Raw genomic sequence first — 20,268 nt, forward strand, 5'->3', positions numbered from 1 at the left:
TGAGCGTAAATTTAACTCCTAACTTCATTCTTAGTTCTGTAGATTGCATAGTTTTGCTTTAATCCTGCTACGGTGCTTAGAAGAATCCATCAATCGAAATCTCGTACTTCTCATTGTCACATCTAATTCAAAGCAATTTTTGTTCAAATATTTTGCCTTGTAGCTTGCATGAATTCTCTGAACTCGAGCTCCGATGCTTGGCTAAATTGAATCTCACATAATTGACCGGCTGCTTTTGTCCACAGCTATCAATTGATTCGGTTTAAACTCAACATCTTTTCATAATTTTACAGACTGCATAATTTGTTTGAAAAGATGCTCAGCAAAACTCCTGAATCCAAAAGTTTCCTTTCAACAACTAATTTCCTGCTTTTTATCTAAAGAATGTGCTCTTTGCTTGCTTGATTTGTGAAATCAAGCTCCGATGCTCGGGTAAATTAAAACACACAAAACTGACTGGTTGTTTTTGTCCACAAGTAATGATTGAATGAGCGTAAATTTAACTCCTAACTTCATTCTTAGTTCTGTAGATGGCATAGTTTTGCTTTAATCCTGCTACGGTGCTTAGAAGAATCCATCAATCGAAATCTCGTACTTCTCATTGTCACATCTAATTCAAAGCAATTTTTGTTCAAATATTTTGCCTTGTAGCTTGCATGAATTCTCTGAACTCGAGCTCCGATGCTTGGCTAAATTGAATCTCCTATAATTGACTGGCTGTTTTTGTCCACAGCTAACAATTGATTGGGTACAAACTCAATATCTTTTCATAATTTTACAGACTGCATAATTTGTTTGAAAAGATGCTCAGCAAAACTCCTTCATCCAAAATTTTTATCTTTCAACAACTTATTTACTGCTTTTTATCTAAAGAGTGTGCTCGTTGCTTGCTTGATTTGTGAAATCAAGCTCCGATGCTCGGGTAAATTAAAATACATAAAACTGACTGGTTGTTTTTGTCCACAAGTAATAATTGAATGAGTGTAAATTTAACTCCTAACTCGTTCTTAGTTTTGTAGATTGCATAGTTTTGCTTTCATCCTGCTTCGGTGCTAAGAAGAATTCATCAATCGAAATCTCGTACTTCTCATTGTCACATCTAATTCAAAGCAATTTTTGTTCAAATATTTTGCCTTGTAGCTTGCTTGAATTCTCTGAACTCGCGCTCCGATGCTAAATTGAATCTCACATAATTGACCGACTGTTTTTGTCCAGAGCTGAGAATTGATTGGGTACAAACTCAATAGCTTTTCATAATTTTACAGACTGCATAATTTGTTTGAAAAGATGCTCAGCAAAACTCCTTAATCCAAAATTTTTTCTCTGTCAACAACTAATTTATATCTTTTTATCAAACGAATGTGCTCTCTGTTTGCTTGATTTCTGTGAAATCAAGCTCCAAAAGTCGGTTAAATTGAATCTCCCATAATTGACCGGCTGTTTTTGTTCACAGCTAACAATTGATTCGGTACAAACTCAACATCTTTTCATAATTTTACAGACTGCATAATTTGTTTGAAAAGATGCTCAGCAAAACTCCTGAATCCAAAATTTTCCTTTCAACAACTAATTTACTGCTTTTTATCTAAAGAATGTGCTCTTTGCTTGCTTGATTTGTGAAATCAAGCTCCGATGCTCGGGTAAATTAAAACACACAAAACTGACTGGTTGTTTTTGTCCACAAGTAATGATTGAATGAGTGTAAATTTAACTCCTAACTTCATTCTTAGTTCTGTAGATTGCATAGTTTTGCTTTAATCCTGCTACGGTGCTTAGAAGAATCCATCAATCGAAATCTCGTACTTCTCATTGTCACATCTAATTCAAAGCAATTTTTGTTCAAATATTTTGCCTTGTAGCTTGCATGAATTCTCTGAACTCGAGCTCCGATGCTTGGCTAAATTGAATCTCACATAATTGACCGGCTGCTTTTGTCCACAGCTAAGAATTGATTGGGTACAAACTCAATATCTTTTCATAATTTACAGACTGCATAACTTGTTTGAAAAGATGCTCAACAAAACTCCTTAATCCAAAATTTTTTCTCTGTCAACAACTAATTTATATCTTTTCATCTAAAGAATGTGCTCTTTGTTTTCTGGATTTCTTTGAAATCAAGCTCCAATAGTCGGTTAAATTGAATCTCCCATAATTGACTGGCTGTTTTTATCCGAAGCTAACATTTGATTGGGTACAAACTTAATATCTTTTCCTAATTTTGCAGGCTGCATAACTCTGTTCGAAATGACTCTCACAAAAACTCCTCAATTTAGAAATTTTTCTCTGTTCACAATTAACTTAATGCTTTTTTATCCAAATAATGTGCTCTTTGCTTGCTTGATTTGTGAAATCAAGCTCCGATGCTCGGCTAAATTGAAACACACAGAACTGACTGGTGGTTTTTGTCCACAAGTAATAATTGAATGAGTGTAAATTTAACTCCTAACTTCATTCTTAGTTTTGTAGGTTGCATAGTTTTGCTTTAGTCCTGCTACGAAGCTCAGAAGAATCAATCAATACAACAATACTATCTCTTCTTTATTCTAAATTAAAGCATTTTTTTGTTCATTCAATTTGCCTTGTAGCTTGCATGAATTCGCTGAACTCGAGCTCCGTTGCTTGGCTAAATTGAATCTCACATAATTGACTGGCTGTTTTTGTCCACAGCTAACAATTGATTGATTACGAACTTAATATCTTCTCAAAATTTTACAGACTGTATAATTTGTTTGAAAAGCTGCTCAGCAAAACTCCTCAATCCAAAATTTTTTCTCTGTCAATAACTAATTTATTGCTTTTTATCTAAAGAATGTCCTCTTTGTTTGCTAGATTTCTGTGAAATCAGCTCCAGTAGTCGGTTAAATTGAATGTCCCATAATTAGCTGGCTGTTTTTGTCCACAATTTTTAATTGAATGGGTGTTAACTTAATTGGTTACTTCTTTCTTAGTTTTGTAGGTTGCATAGTTTTGTTTTTAACCTACTTCGAAGCTTGAAAAAATTAAATAATCCTATTCCTCTTTGTGACATCTATTTAAAGCAATTTTTTTTCAATTAATTTGCCTTGTAACTTGCATGATTTCTCTGAAATGGAGCTCCGATGCTTGGCTAAATTGAATCTCCCATAATTGACCGGCTGTTTTTGTCCACAGCTAACAATTGATTGCGTACAAACTTAATATCTTTTCATAATTTTGCAGACTGCATAATGTGTTTGAAAAGATGCTCAACAAAACTCCTCAATCCAAAACTTTTTCTCTGTCAACTAATTTATTACTTTTTATCTAAAGAAAGTGCTCCTTGTTTGCTTGATATCTGTGAAATCAAGCTCCAGTAGTCGGTTAAATTGAATGTCCCATAATTAACTGGCTGTTTTTGTCCACAACTTTTAATTGAATGAGTGTGAACTTAATTGGTTACTACTTTCTTAGTTTTGTAGGTTGCATAGTTTTGTTTTAAACCTGCTTCGAAGCTTGAAAAAATTAAATAATCCTGTTCCTCTTTGTGACATCTAATTAAAGCAATTTTTTTTTCAATTAATTTGCCTTGTAACTTGCATGATTTCTCTGAAATCGAGCTCCGATGCTTGGCTAAATTGAATCTCCCATAATTGACCGGCTGTTTTTGTCCACAGCTAACAATTGATTGCGTACAAACTTAATATCTTTTCATAATTTTGCAGACTGCATAATTTGTTTGAAAAGATGCTCAGCAAAACTCCTCAATCCAAAATTTTTTCTCTGTCAACAACTTATTTATTAGTTTTTATCTAAAGAATGTGCTCGTTGTTTGCTTGATTTCTGTGAAATCAAGCTCCGATGTTCTGCTAAATTGAATGTCCCATAATTAACTGGCTGTTTTGGTCCACAACTTTTAATTGAATGGGTGTTCACTTAATTGGTTACTTCTTTCTTATTTTTGTAGGTTGCAAAGTCTTGTTTTAAGCCAGCTTCGAAGCTTAAAAAAATTAAATAATCCTTTATCTTTGTGACAACTATTAAAGCAACTTTTGTTCAAATAATTTGCCGTAGCTCCGATGCTTGGCTAAATTGAATCACCCATAAATGACTGGCTGTTTTTGTCCACAGCTAACAACTGATTGGTACAAACTTAATATCTTATCATAATTTTGCAGACTGCATAATTTGTTTGAAAAGATGCTCAGCAAAACTCCTCAATCCAACATTATTTTCTCTGTCAACAACTAATTTATTACTTTTTATCTAAAGAATGTGCTCTTTTTTTGCTTGATTTGTAAAATCAAGCTCCGATGCTCGGCTAAATTGAATGTCCCATATTTAACTGGCTGTTTTGGTCCACAACTTTTAATTGAATGGGTGTTAACTTAATTGGTTACTTCTTTTTTAGTTTTGTAGGTTGCAAAGTCTTGTTTTAAATCAGCTTCGAAGCTTAAAAAAATTAAATAATCCTCTATCTTTGTGACATCTACTTAAAGCAACTTTTGTTCAAATAATTTGCCTTGTAGCTCCGATGCTTGGCTAAATTGAAACTCCCATAAATGACTGGCTGTTTTGGTCCACAACTTTTAATTGAATGGGTGCTAACTTAATTGGTTACTTCTTTCTTAGTTTTGTAGGTTGCATAGTTTTGTTTTAAACCAGCTTCGAAGCTTAAAAAAATTAAATAATCCTATTCCTCTTTGTGACATCTATTTAAAGCAATTTTTTTTTCAATTAATTTGCCCTGTAGCTGGCATGATTTCTCTGAAAGCAAGCTCCGATGCTTGGCTGAATAGAATCTCCCATAATTGACTGGCTGTTTTTGTCCACAGCTAACAATTGATTGGGTACAAACTTAATATCTTTTTATAATTTTGCAGACTGCATAATTTGTTTGAAAGATGCTCAGCAAAACTCCTCAATCCAAATTTTTTTCTCTGTCAACAATTAGTTTATTGCTTTAAATCTAAAGATGTGCTCTTTGTTTGCTTGATTTCTGTGAAATGAAGCTCCAATAGTCGGTTAAATTGAATGTCCCACATTTAACGGGCTGTTTTTGTCCACAACTTTTAATTGAATGGGTGTTAACTTAATTGGTTACTTCTTTCTTAGTTTTGTAGGTTGTAAAGTCTTGTTTTAAACCAGCTTCGAAGCTTAAAAAAATTAAATTATCCTATTCCTCTTTGTGACACTATTTAAAACAATTTTTTCAATTAATTTGCCCTGTAGCTTGCATGATTTCTCTGAAATCAAGCTCCGATGCTTGGCTGAATAGAATGTCTCATAATTGACTGGCAGTTTTTTTCCACAGCTAACAATTGATTGGGTACAAACTTAATATCTTTTCAGAATTTTGCAGACTGCATAATTTGTTTGAAAGATGCTCAGCAAAACTCCTCAATCCAAATTTTTTTCTCTGTCAACAACTAGTTTATTGCTTTATATCTAAAGATGTGCTCTTTGTTTGCTTGATTTCTGTGAAATGAAGCTCCAATAGTCGGTTAAATTGAATCTCACATAATTGACTGGCGGTTTTTATCCACAGCTAACAATTGATTGGGTACAACTTAGTATCTTTTCCTGATTTTGCTGGCTGCATAACTGTGTTTTAAATGACTTTTTGCAAAATTCCTCAATTCAAAATTTTTTCTCTGTTCACAATTAACTTATGCTTTTTTATACAAAGAATGTGCTCTTTGCTTGCTTGATTTGTCAAATCAAGCTCCGATGCTCGGCTAAATTGAAACACACAGAACTGACTGGTGGTTTTTGTCCACAAGTATTAATTGAATGAGTGTAAATTTAACTCCTAACTTCATTCTTAGTTTTGTAGGTTGCATAGTTTTGCTTTAGTCCTGCTACGGTGATTAGAAGAATTCATCAATCGAAATCTCCTACTTCTTATTGTCACATCTAATTCCAAGCAATTTTTGTTCAACTATTTTGCCTTGTAGCTTGCATGAATTCTCTGAACTCGAGCTCCGATGCTTGGCTAAATTGAATCTCACATAATTGACCGGCTGGTTTTGTCCACAGCTAACAATTAATTGTGTACAAACTTAATGTCTTTTTTTTATTTTTGCAGACTGCATAATTGTGTTTGAAATGACGCTTAGCAAAGTTCCTTTGTTCAAAAATTTTTCTCACTTGACAACTAACTTATTGCTTTTTCAATGTAAAGAATGTGGTCTTTGCTTGCTTGAATTCTGTGAAATCAAGTTCCGATGCTCGTGCTAAACCAAAACTTCTGATTGACTGGATGTGTTTGTCCTCAACTAATAATTGACTTGGTGCAGTCGGAACTCTTTGATTCTAAGTCGTGTAGCTTGAATGTTTTATATTGTTTTCATCCAGCTACGGTGCATAGAAGAATCCATGACATCAAATCTCCTATTTTCTTGTGATATTTAATTTCAAGCTATTGTTGTTTAAATAATTTGCCATGTAGCTTGCATAATTTCTCTGAAATCGAGCTCCGATGCTTGGCTAATTTGAATCTCCCATAATTGACCGGCTGTTTTTTTTTCACAGCTAACAATTGATTGGGTACAAACCTAAAATCTTTTCATAATTTTGCAGACTGCATAATTTGTTCAAAAAGATGCTCAGCAAAACTCCTCAATCTAAAATTCCTTCTGTCATCAACTAAATTATTGTTTTTTGTCTAAAGAATGTGCTCATTTTTTGCTTGATTTCTGTGAAATCAATCTCCGATGCTCGGCCAAATTGAAAATCTCCTAATTGACTGGCTGTTTTTATCCACAGCTAACAATTGAATGGATGTGAACCTAACTCTTAACCTAATTCCATCTATTTAAAACAATTTTTTTTCAATTAATTTGCCCTGTAGCTTGCATGATTTCTCTGAAATCAAGCTCCGATGCTTGGCTGAGTAGAATCTCCCATAATTGACTGGCTGTTTTTGTCCACAGCTAACAATTGATTGGGTACAAACTTAATATCTTTTCATAATTTTGCAGACTGCATAATTTGTTTGAAAGATGCTCAGCAAAACTCCTCAATCCAAATTTTTTTCTCTGTCAACAACTAGTTTATTGCTTTATATCTAAAGATGTGCTCTTTGTTTGCTTGATTTCTGTGAAATGAAGCTCCAATAGTCGGTTAAATTGAATCTCACATAATTGACTGGCTGTTTTTATCCACAGCTAACAATTGATTGGGTACAACTTAGTATCTTTTCATAATTTTGCAGACTGCATAATTTGTTTGAAAGATGCTCAGCAAAACTCCTCAATCCAAATTTTTTCTCTGTCAACAACTAGTTTATTGCTTTATATCTAAAGATGTGCTCTTTGTTTGCTTGATTTCTGTGAAATCAAGCTCCAATAGTCGGTTAAATTGAATCTCACATAATTGACTGGCTGTTTTTATCCACAGCTAACAATTGATTGGGTACAACTTAGTATCTTTTCCTAATTTTGCTGGCTGCATAACTGTGTTTTAAATGACTCTTTGCAAAATTCCTCAATTCAAAATTTTTTCTCTGTTCACAATTAACTTATGCTTTTTTAAACAAAGAATGTGCTCTTTGCTTGCTTGATTTGTCAAATCAAGCTCCGATGCTCGGCTAAATAGAAACACACAGAACTGACTGGTGGTTTTTGTCCACAAGTATTAATTGAATGAGTGTAAATTTAACTCCTAACTTCATTCTTAGTTTTGTAGTTTGCATAGTTTTGCTTTAGTCCTGCTACGGTGCTTAGAAGAATTCATCAATCGAAATCTCCTACTTCTTATTGTCACATCTAATTCCAAGCAATTTTTGTTCAACTATTTTGCCTTGTAGCTTGCATGAATTCTCTGAACTCGAGCTCCGATGCTTGGCTAAGTTGAATCTCACATAATTGACCGGCTGGTTTTGTCCACAGCTAACAATTAATTGTGTACAAACTTAATGTATTTTTTTTATTTTTGCAGACTGCATGTTTGAAATGACGCTTAGCAAAGTTCCTTTGTTCAAAATTTTTTCTCACTTGACAACTAACTTATTGCTTTTTCAATGTAAGGAATGTGGTCTTTGCTTGCTTGAATTCTGTGAAATCAAGTTCCGATGCTCGTGCTAAACTAAAACTTCTGATTGACTGGATGTGTTTGTCCTCAACTAATAATTGACTTGGTGCAGTCGGAACTCTTTGATTCTAAGTCGTGTAGCTTGAATGTTTTTTATTGTTTTCATCCAGCTACGGTGCATAGAAGAATCCATGACATCAAATCTCCTATTTTCTTGTGATATTTAATTTCAAGCTATTGTTGTTTAAATAATTTGCCATGTAGCTTGCATAATTTCTCTGAAATCGAGCTCCGATGCTTGGCTAATTTGAATCTCCCATAATTGACCGGCTGTTTTTTTTTTCACAGCTAACAATTGATTGGGTACAAACCTAAAATATTTTCATAATTTTGCAGACTGCATAATTTGTTCAAAAAGATGCTCAGCAAAACTCCTCAATCTAAAATTCCTTCTGTCATCAACTAAATTATTGCTTTTTGTCTAAAGAATGTGCTCATTGTTTGCTTGATTTCTGTGAAATCAATCTCCGATGCTCGGCCAAATTGAAAATCTCCTAATTGACTGGCTGTTTTTATCCACAGCTAACAATTGAATGGATGTGAACCTAACTCTTAACCTAATTCCAAGTTTTGTAGCTTGCATATTTTTTTATCCAGTTCCGTTGCATAGAAGAATCCATGACACCAAATCTCCTATACTGGTAGTATCTAATTTAAAGCTGTTTTTGTTCAAATAATTTGGCTTGCAGCTTGCATGGTTTCTCTGCAGTCGAGCTCAGTTGCTTGGCCAAATTGAATCTCCATAATTGACTGGCTGTTTTTATCTACAGCTAACAATTGATTGGTTACAAACTTACTATCTTTCTTTAATTTTGCCGAGTGCATACATGTGTTTGGAACGACGCTTAGCGAATTTCCTTAACTCACTGACTTTTCGCTGTTGATTAACTTATTGCTTTTTTATCTAAAGAGTGAGCTCTTTGCTTGCGGCTAAATTGAAACGCACAAAATTGACTGGTTGTTTTTATCCACAAGTAATATTTGATTGAGTGTAAATTTAACTCATAACTTCATTCTTAGTTTTGTAGGTTGCATAGTTTTGCTTTAATCCTGCTACGGTGCTCAGAAGAATCCATCAATCAAAATCTCCTACGTCTCATTGTCACATCTAATTCCAAGCAATTTTTGTTCAAATATTTTGCCTCGTAGCTTGCATGAGTTCTCTGAACTCGAGCTCCGTTGCTTGGCTAAGTCGAATCTCACATAATTGACCGGCTGTTTTTGTCCACAGCTAACAATTGATTGTGTACAAACTTAATGTCTTTTTTTATTTTTGCAGACTGCATAACAGTGTTTGAAATGACGCTTAGCAAAATTCATCTGTTCAATTTTTTTTTCTCTGTTGACAACTAACTTATTGCTTTTTCAATGTAAAGAATGAGGGTCTTTGCTTGCTTGATTTCTGTGAAATCAAGTTCCGATGCTCGGGCTAATTTAAAACTCTTCTAATTGACTGGATGTGTTTGTCCTCAGCTAATAATTGAAATGGTGCAAACCGAACTCTTAACTTAATTCTAAGTTTTGTAGCTGGCATATTTTTGTTTTCATCCAGCTACGGTGCATAGAATTATCCATGACTTCAAATCTCATATCTTTTGTGATATTTAATTTCAAGCTATTGTTGTTCAAGTAATTTGCCTTGTAGCTTGCATAATTTCTCTGAAATCGAGCTCCGATGCTTGGCTAAATTGATTCTCCCATAATTGACCGGCTGTTTTTTTCCACAGCTATCAATTGATTGGGTACAAACCTAATATCTTTTCATAATTTTGCAGACTGCATAACTTGTTCGAAAAGATGCTCAGCAAAACTCCTCAATCTAAAATTCCTTCTGTCATCAACTAAATTATTGCTTTTTGTCTAAAGAATGTGCTCATTGTTTGCTTGATTTCTGTGAAATCAAGCTCCCATATTCGGCCAAATTGAAAATTTCCTAATTGACTGGCTGTTTTTATCCACAGCTAACAATTGAATGGATGTGAACCTAACTCTTAACCTAATTCCAAGTTTTGTAGCTTGCATATTTTTTTTATCCAGTTCCGTTGCATAGAACAATCGATGACACCAAATCTCCTATTATGGTGGTATCTAAATTAAAGCTGTTTCTGTTCAAATAATTTGGCTTGTAGCTTGCATGATTTCACTGCAGTCGAGCTCAGTTGCTTGGCCAAATTGAATCTCCATAATTGACTGGCTGTTTTCATCTACAGCTAACAACTGATTGGTTACAAACTTACTATCTTTCTTTAATTTTGCCGAGTACATAAATATGTTTGGAACGACGCTTAGCGAATTTCCTTAATTCACTAACATTCGCTGTTGACTAACTTATTGCTTTTTTGTCTAAAGAATGTGCTCTTTGCTTGCGGCTAAATTGAAACGCACAAAATTGACTGGTTGTTTTTATCCACAAGTAATAATTGAATGAGTGTAAATTTAACTCCTAACTTCATTCTTAGTTTTGTAGGTCGCATGGTTTTGCTTTAATCCTGCTACGGTGCTTAGAAGAATCCATTAATCAAAATCTCCTACGTCTCATTGTCAAACCTAATTCAAAGCAATTTTTGTTTAAATATTTTGCCTTGTAGCTTGCATGAATTCTCTGAACTCGAGCTCCGATGCGTGGCTAAATTGAATCTCACATAATTGACTGGCTGTTTTTGTCCACAGCTAACAATTGCTTGTGTATAAACTTAATGTCTTTTCTTAATTTTACAGACTGCATAACATTGTTTGAAATGACGCGTAGCAAAATTCTGCTGTTCAAAATTTTTTCTCTGTTGACAAATAACTTATTGCATTTTCAATGTAAGGAATGAGGGTCTTTGCTTGCTTGATTTCTGTGAAATCAAGTTCCGATGCTCGGGCTAATTTAAAATTCTTCTAATTGACTGGATGTGTTTGTCCTCAGCTAATAATTGAAATGGTGCAAACCGAAATTTTAACTTGATTCTAAGTTTTGTAGCTGGCATATTTTTGTTTTCATCCAGCTACGGTGCATAGAATTATCCATGACTTCAAATCTCCTATCTTTTGTGATATTTAATTTCAAGTTCTTTTTGTTCAACTAATTTGTCTTGTACCTTGCATAATTGCTTTGAAATCGAGCACCGATGCTTGGCTAAATTGAATCTTCCATAATTGACCGGCTGTTTTTGTCCACAGCTAACAATTGCTTGGGTACAAACTTAATATCTTTTCATGATTTTGCAGACTGCATGATTTGTTTGAAAAGATGCTCAGCAAAACTCCTCAATCCAAATTTTTTTCTATCAACAACTAATTAATTGCTTTTTATCTAAAGATTGTGCTCTTTGTTTGCTTAGTTTCTGTAAAATCAAGCTCCGATGCTCGGCTTAATTGAAAATCTCCTAATTGACTGGCTGTTTTTGTCCACACCTAACATTGAATGGGTAAAAAGCTAACTCTTAACTTAATTCCAAGTTTCGTAGCTTGCATATTTTTTTATCCAGCTCCGGTGCATAGAAGAATCCATGACACCAAATCTCCAATATTTTGGTGATATCTAATTTAAAGCTGTTTTTGTTCAAATAAGACTGGCTGTTTTTGTCCACAGCTAACAATTGATTGGATATAAACTTACTATCTGTCTTGAATTTTGCCGAGTGCTTATTTGTGTTTGGAACGAAGCTTAGCGAATTTCCTTAATTCAATAACTTTTCGCTGTTGACTAACTCATTGCTTTTTTATCTAAAGAATGTGCTCCTTGCTTGCGGTTAAATTGAAACTCCCATAATTGAATGGACATGAACGCAACTCCTAACTTCATTCTTAGCTTTGTAGGTTGCATATTTTTTTAGTCCAGCTACGAAGCTTAGAAGAATCAATCAATACATTAATACAATCTCTTAGTGAATCAAATTTGAAGCTATTTTTATTCATTTAATTTGCCTTGTAGTTTGCTTGGTTTCTCTGAAATCGAGCTCCGATGCTTGGCCCAATTAAAACTCCCATAATTGACTGGATGTTTTTGTCCACAACTAACAATTGAATGGGTGCAAACATAAATCTGAAGTTCATTTCTTAGTTTTGTAGCTTGCTTATTTTGTTTTTTTTACAGCTATGGTGCATAGAAGAATCCATGAAAGTAAATCTTATATTTTTCTTTGTGATATCTAAATTACAGCCATTTTTGTTCAAATGATTTGCCTTGTAGCTTGCATGATTTCTCTGCAATTTAGCTCCGATGCTTGGCTAAATTGAAGCTCCCATAATTAACTGGCTGTTTTTGTTCACAGCTAACAGTTAATTGGATACAAACCTACTATTTTTTTTATAATTCTGCAGAGTGCATGCATGTGTTTGAACTAAGCAAAATTTATTAATTCAAAAATTTTTCTCTGTTGACAACTAACTTATTGCTTTTTATCTAAAGACTGTGTTCTTTGCTTCCTTGATTTCTGTGAAATCAAGCTCGAATGCTTGGCTAAATTGAAACTCTCATAATTAAATGGATGCAAACTTAACTCCTAACTTTATTCTTAGTTTTGTAGGTTGCATAGTTTTTTTTTAGTCCAGCAACGAAGCTCAGAATCAATCAATACATTAATACTATCACTTTCTGAATCTAGTTTGAAGCTATTTTTGGTCATTTAATTTGCCTTGTAGCTAGCTTGATTTCGCTTAAAATCAAGCTCCCCTAATCAAGCTAGGCTAATTTGAAGTTCCCCTAATTGACTGGCTGTTCTTGTTCACAGCTAACAATTGATTGGGTTTAAACTGATTATCTTTTCTTTACTTTGCAGACAGCATAGCTTTGTTTCAAACGACGCTTCGAAAGTTCCCTCAATCCAAAAAATTCTCTCTGTTGACATCTAATATATTCTTTTTAAGCTAAATAATTTGCTCTTTGCTTGCTTGATTTCGTGAAATCAAACTTCGATGATCGGCTAAAGGCAACTCTCATAATTGACTGGCTGTTTTTGTCAACAACTAAAAATTGAATGGGTGCAAACTTGAGTCTTAACTTCATCTCTTAGTTTTGTAGCTTGCATATTTTTCTTAATCCAGCTACGGACCATAGAAGAAACCATGAAACCAAATCTCCTATTTTTCTTTGTGATATCTAATTTAAACTGTTTTTGTTCAAATGATTAGCTTGCATGTTTTCTCTGAAATCAAGCTCCGATGCTTGGTTAAATTGAATCTCCCATAATTGACTAGCTGTTTTTGTCCTCAGCTAACAATTGATTGGGTATAACCTTAATACCTTTTCTCATTTTTGCAGAGTGCATACATGTGTTTGAAACGGCGCTTTGCAAAATTCCTTAATTCAAACACTTTTCTCTGTTGACAACTTACTTATTGCTTTTTGTATCTAAATAATGTGCTTTTTGCTTGCTCGTTTTCTGTAAAATCAAGCTCCGATGCTCGGCAAAATTGCAACTCTCGTAATTGAATGGGTGTAAATTTAACTCATAGTTTCATTCTTAGTTTTGTAAGTTGCTTAGTTTTGTTTTAGTACTGCTACGAAGCTTAAAAGAATCAATCATTACATTAGTACTATTTCTTTCTGAATCTATTTTGAAGCTACTCTTGTTCATTTAGTTTGACCTGTAGCTTGCTTGTTTTCTCTGAAATTGAGCTCCGATGCTTGGCCCAATTATAACTCCCATAATTGACTGGCTGTTTTTGTCCACAACTAACAATTGAATGGGTGCAAACTTAAATCTGAAGTTCATTTCTTATCTTTGTAGCGTGCTAATTTTGTTTTAATCCAGCTACGGTGCATAGAAGAATCCATGAAACCAAATCTCCTATTTTTTTTGTGATATCTAATTTAAAGCCATTTTTGTTCAAATGATTTGCCTTGTAGCTTGCATGATATCTCTGAAACCTAGCTCCGATGCTCGCCTAAATTGAAAATCTTCTAATTAACTGGCTGTTTTTGTCCACAACTAACAATTGAATGGGTGCAAACTTAAATCTGAAGTTCCTTTCTCAGTCTTGTAGCTTGCTTATTTTGTTTTAATCCAGCTACGGTGCATAGAAGAATCCTTGAAACCAAATCTCCTATTTTTCTTTGTAATATCTAATTTAAAGCCATTTTTGCTCAAATGAATTGCCTTGTAGCTTGCATGACATCTCTGAAATCTAGCTCCGATGCTCGCCTAAATTGAAAATCTTCTAATTGACTGGCTGTTTTTGTCCACAACTAACAATTGAATGGGTGCAAACTTAAATCTGAAGTTCCTTTCTTAGTTTTGTAGCTTGCTTATTTTGTTTTAACCCAGCTACGGTGCATAGAAGAATCCATGAAACCAAATCTCCTATTTTTTTTGTGATATCTAATTTAAAGCCATTTTTGTTCAAATGATTTGCCTTGTAGCTTGCATGATATCTCTGAAACCTAGCTCCGATGCTCGCCTAAATTGAAAATCTTCTAATTGACTGGCTGTTTTTGTCCACAACTAACAATTGAATGGGTGCAAACTTAAATCTGAAGTTCCTTTCTCAGTCTTGTAGCTTGCTTATTTTGTTTTAATCCAGCTACGGTGCATAGAAGAATCCTTGAAACCAAATCTCCTATTTTTCTTTGTAATATCTAATTTAAAGCCATTTTTGCTCAAATGAATTGCCTTGTAGCTTGCATGACATCTCTGAAATCTAGCTCCGATGCTCGCCTAAATTGAAAATCTTCTAATTGACTGGCTGTTTTTGTCCACAACTAACAATTGAATGGGTGCAAACTTAAATCTGAAGTTCCTTTCTTAGTTTTGTAGCTTGCTTATTTTGTTTTAACCCAGCTACGGTGCATAGAAGAATCCATGAAACCAAATCTCCTATTTTTTTTGTGATATCTAATTTAAAGCCATTTTTGTTCAAATGATTTGCCTTGTAGCTTGCATGATATCTCTGAAACCTAGCTCCGATGCTCGCCTAAATTGAAAATCTTCTAATTGACTGGCTGTTTTTGTCCACAACTAACAATTGAATGGGTGCAAACTTAAATCTGAAGTTCCTTTCTCAGTCTTGTAGCTTGCTTATTTTGTTTTAATCCAGCTACGGTGCATAGAAGAATCCTTGAAACCAAATCTCCTATTTTTTTTTGTAATATCTAATTTAAAGCCATTTTTGCTCAAATGAATTACCTTGTAGCTTGCATGACATCTCTGAAATCTAGCTCCGATGCTCGCCTAAATTGAAAATCTTCTAATTGACTGGCTGTTTTTGTCCACAACTAACAATTGAATGGGTGCAAACTTAAATCTGAAGTTCCTTTCTTAGTTTTGTAGCTTGCTTATTTTGTTTTAACCCAGCTACGGTGCATAGAAGATTCCATGAAACCAAAACTCCTAGTTTTCTTTATGATATCTAATTTACAGCCATTTTTGTTCAAATGATTTGCCCTATAGCTTGCATGATTTCTCTGCAATTTAGCTCCGATGCTTGGCTTAATTGAAGCTCCCATAATTGACTGGCTGTTTTTGTTCACAGCTAACAATTGATTGGATACAAACTTACTACCTTTTCCTAACTCTGCAGAGTGCATGCATGTGTTTGAAACGGTGCTTAGCAAAATTCCTTATTTCAAAAACTTTTCTCTGTTGACAGCTTACTTATTGCTTTTTATCTAAAGACTGTGCTCTTTGCTTCCTTGATTTCTGTGAAATCAAGCTCGAATGCTTGGCTAAATTGAAACTCTCATAAATAAATGGATGCAAGCTTAACTCCTAACTTCTTCATTCTTAGTTTTGTAGGTTGCATAGTTTTTTTTAGTCCAGCAATGAAGCTCAGAATCAATCAATACATTAATACTATCACTTTCTGAATCTAGTTGAAGCTATTTTTGGTCCTTTAGTTTGCCTTGTAGCTTGCTTGATTTCGCTTAAAATCAAGCTCCCCTAATCAAGCTAGGCTAAATTGAAGCTCCCCTAATTGACTGGCTGTTCTTGTTCACAGCTAACAATTGATTGGGTTTAAACTGATTATCTTTTCTCTAATTTGAAGACAGCATAGCTTTGTTTCAAACGACGCTTAGAAAGTTTCCTCAATCCAAAAAATTCTCTCTGTTGACATCTAATATATTCTTTTTAAGCTTAATAATTTGCTCTTTGCTTGCTTGATTTCGTGAAATCAAACTTCGATGCTCGGCTAAAGGCAACTCTCATAATTGACTGGCTGTTTTTGTCAACAACTAACAATTGAATGGGTGCAAACTTGAGTCTTAACTTCTTCTCTTAGTTTTGTAGCTTGCATATTTTTCTTAATCCAGCTACGGACCATAGAAGAAACCATGAAACCAAATCTCCTATTTTTCTTTGTGATATCTAATTTAAACTGTTTTTGTTCAAATGATTTGCTTTGTAGCTTGCATGTTTTCTCTGAAATCAAGCTCCGATGCTTGGTTAAATTGAACCTCCCATAATTGACTAGCTGTTTTTGTCCTCAGCTATCAATTGATTGGGTATAACCTTAATACCTTTTCTCACTTTTGCAGAGTGCAGACATGTGTTTGAAACGGCGCTTTGCAAAATTCCTTAATTCGAAAACTTTTCTCTGTTGACGGCTAACTTATTGCTTTTTATCGAAAGACTGTGCTCTTTGCTTCCTTGATTTCTGTGAAATCAAGCTCGAATGCCTGGCTAAATTGAAACTCTCATAATTAAATGGATGCAAACTTAACTCCTAACTTCATTCTTAGTTTTGTAGGTTGCATAGTTTTTTTTTAGTCCAGCAACGAAGCGTAGAATCAATCAATACATTAATATTATCATTTTCTGAATCTAGTTTGAAGCTATTTTTGGTCATTTAGTTTGCCTTGTAGCTAGCTTGATTTCGCTTAAAATCAAGCTCCCCTAATCAAGCTAGGCTAATTTGAAGCTCCCCTAATTGACTGGCTGTTCTTGTTCACAGCTAACAATTGATTGGGTATAAACTGATTATCTTTTCTTTACTTTGCAGACAGCATAGCTTTGTTTCAAACGACGCTCAGAAAGTTTCCTCAATCCAAAAAATTCTCTCTGTTGACATCTAATATATTCTTTTTAAGCTAAATAATTTGCTCTTTGCTTGCTTGATTTCGTGACATCAAACTTCGATGCTCGGCTAAAGGCAACTCTCATAATTGACTGGCTGATTTTGTCCGCAGCTTAGCATAACTTGGTTAAAAGTTTAACTGCATTTTTACCTTTGTGGATTGCAGAATTTTATACAATTTCTCTGCTGACACATTGTTTACTTCTTTTTTTTTCAGAAGATTTACCTTATAGGTTGCTTGATTTCTCTGAAATCGATCTCCTATGCTTGGCTAAATTGAATCTCCCATAGTTGACTGGCTGTTTTTGTCCACAGCTAACAATTGAATGTTTGCAAACCTAACTCTTTACTTCTTTCTTAGTTTTGTAGGTTGCATTTTTTTGTTTTAATCCAGCTACTAGCCCAGTCGTTTATTTTTTCTATTGCAGACTGCAGAACTCTTTGAAACGACACTTAGCAAAGCTCATGAAACCAGAAACTCTTTTTTTTGCTGACAACTAATTTAATCTTTGCTTGCTTGATTTCTGTGAGCTCGGCTAATATGAATTCTCCCAAATGGACTGGCTGTTTTTGTCCACAGCTTACAATTGAGTCGGTGCAAAACTAACTCATATCTTCCTTTCTTAGTTTTGTTTGTTGCATATTTTTGCTTGAATCCAGCTAGGAAGCTTAGAAGAATCCATCAATCCAAAAATCATATTTCTATTCGATGACATCTAATGTAATGCAGTTTTTGTTCAAGCGTTTCGCTATGTAGTTTGCCTCTTTTCTCCGAAATCGAGCTCCGATGTTTGGCTAAACTGAAACTCCCATATATGGCTGGCTGTTTTTGTCCACATCAATGTTTTGAAGGTTGCATATTTTTTGTCTGAATCCAGCTACGAAGCTTGAAAGAGTTCATCAGTCTAAAATTCCTATTTCTATCTGATGACACCTAATTTAATGCAGTTTTTTCAAACAATTTGCTTTGTAGCTTGCCTGTTCTTCTCAAATCGAGCTCCGGTAATTGGCTAAACTGAAAATCCCATAATTGACTGGCTCTTTTGTCCACAGCTAACAACTGATTGGGTACAAATTCAAGATCTTTTCTGAACTTTGCTGACTGCATTTTTTGTTTGAAACTACGCTTACTAGAATCCATCAATCCAAAAAAAAATCTTTTCCTCAGTGGAATCTTATGTAATGCAAGTTTTGATCAAATATTTTTTTTAGCTCGCTTCGTGAAATCAAACTTCGATGATCGGCTAAAGGCAACTCTCATAATTGACTGGATGTATTTGTCCTCAGCTAATAATTGAATTGGTGCAGACCTAACTCTTAACTTGATTCTAAGTTTTGTAGCTTGCATATTTCTGTTTTCATCCAGCTACAGTGCATAGAAGAATCCATGACACCAAATCTTCTATTTTTTGTGATATTTAATTTAAAGCTATTTTTGTTCAAACAATTTGCCCTGTAGCGTGCATGATTTCTCTGAAATCGAGCTTCGATGCTTGACTAAATTGAATCTCCCATAATTGACTAGTTGTTTTTGTCCTCAGCTAACAATTGATTGGGTATAACCTTAATACCTTTTCTCATTTTTGCAGAGTGCATACATGTGTTTGAAACGGCGCTTTGCAAAATTCCTTAATTCAAACACTTTTCTCTGTTGACAACTTACTTATTGCTTTTTGTATCTAAATAAGGTGCTTTTTGCTTGCTCGTTTTCTGTAAAATCAAGCTGCGATGCTCGGCAAAATTGCAACTCTCGTAATTGAATGGGTGTAAATTTAACTCATAGTTTCATTCTTAGTTTTGTAAGTTGCTTAGTTTTGTTTTAGTACTGCTACGAAGCTTAAAAGAATCAATCATTACATTAGTACTATTTCTTTCTGAATCTATTTTGAAGCTACTCTTGTTCATTTAGTTTGACCTGTAGCTTGCTTGTTTTCTCTGAAATTGAGCTCCGATGCTTGGCCCAATTATAACTCCCATAATTGACTGGCTGTTTTTGTCCACAGCTAACAATTGATTGGGAACAAACTTCATATCTTTTTTCATTTTTGCATCAATGCAAAAACTGCGGTGTAGCTCCGGTTAATTAGCTAAGGATTGAATTTTTGTGAAAGTGGAATGAAATGACTTTGTGTTAGAGTTCATTTAACATATCGCGAACCGGCGAGTTCTTGTTCCCGCCACAAAACGCGAGAAGCTGAAGATTGGTCATGTGGAAAGAGCTTTGTTTTAAACGCAATCATCAGATGCCACAAGGAATCATCGCGTCGGAAAATATCGAGTGGCGGATCATATCGAACATTTTCAGTGGGATTTTTTTTTGATGCTGATAGCAATTCTACGGTATCATTTTGGTGTTGAGAGATGCGGTTTTTGTAATTTTGGTTCCTAGGCCAATTTAAAGTCAATAAGACGTTTCTTGAAAGAATTCAAAAAATACCAGACGGCAAATGAATGCAGTTCTGTTTTTCGAAGACGTCAACAGACTCCTAAAATTTAGTGACCATCCTTTTACTGCAGCTATAAAGGCTTATAGGCAACTTGAATAAAAGCAACGATTTAAATAAACGGACAAAAAGTTTTAGCTCATTTCATATTTTACTAAAGACAAAAATTTAAAAGACCACCGAGAGTTTAGTCCGGCCGAATTGGCATCATGATAGTGATGTACATATATACATTTTTATAGCTATTTATATAATTTATACCACAGATCAGCTGGCCTTGAGAAAAACGGGCAGTCTTTTTGCTGAGAGCACAACATGTGCAGAACTGAGAAAAGAGGTTGTTTCAGTTTACTTCTCTTTTCTTATTGAGTTATCAATTTAGTCGCCAAAACTTATGGATTCAATACAGATCCTACAGCACGGTTCGACACGCGCAGCCAGCAGGATACAAAAATTCGCTGAGCATCTGGCAGAACGCAAGGGCGGAACCGCCAATGGAATGGACAAAATGGACAGCCATGATGGAGATGGCCATCCTGGCTAAAGACGGTATACAAGTGCGAACTCTATTTCATGTAAGACCACCAATTATAGAACCAACGTAACCAATTTACGAGATGGAAGTTAACGGTGAAACTGAGGTGGAAACGCGGAAACGAGATATACGAAATCAGGAAAAAAAGGTCAACTGGGAAAATCCAACAGCAAGAGTTCGAGAAAGAGGACCACTTTGCAACAATTTCCAATAGGACGAAGCAGATGCCAAGGTGAGATG

General features: G+C 34.5%; 1 protein-coding gene across 1 annotated transcript in view; it reads left to right on the forward strand.

Moving 5' to 3' along the window:
- The window catches only part of LOC134853444 (mitochondrial import inner membrane translocase subunit TIM44-like), a 52,947-nt gene that overhangs the window by 31,174 nt on the left and 1,505 nt on the right, over positions 1-20,268 (forward strand). Inside the window, 1 exon segment of the mRNA XM_063869443.1 lies at positions 19,876-20,042. Within this exon segment, the coding sequence (XP_063725513.1) occupies positions 19,876-20,042 (167 nt within the window).

This window comes from Symsagittifera roscoffensis, chromosome 8 (genome assembly GCF_963678635.1).
Source record: "Symsagittifera roscoffensis chromosome 8, txSymRosc1.1, whole genome shotgun sequence".
NCBI lineage: Eukaryota > Metazoa > Xenacoelomorpha > Acoela > Convolutidae > Symsagittifera > Symsagittifera roscoffensis.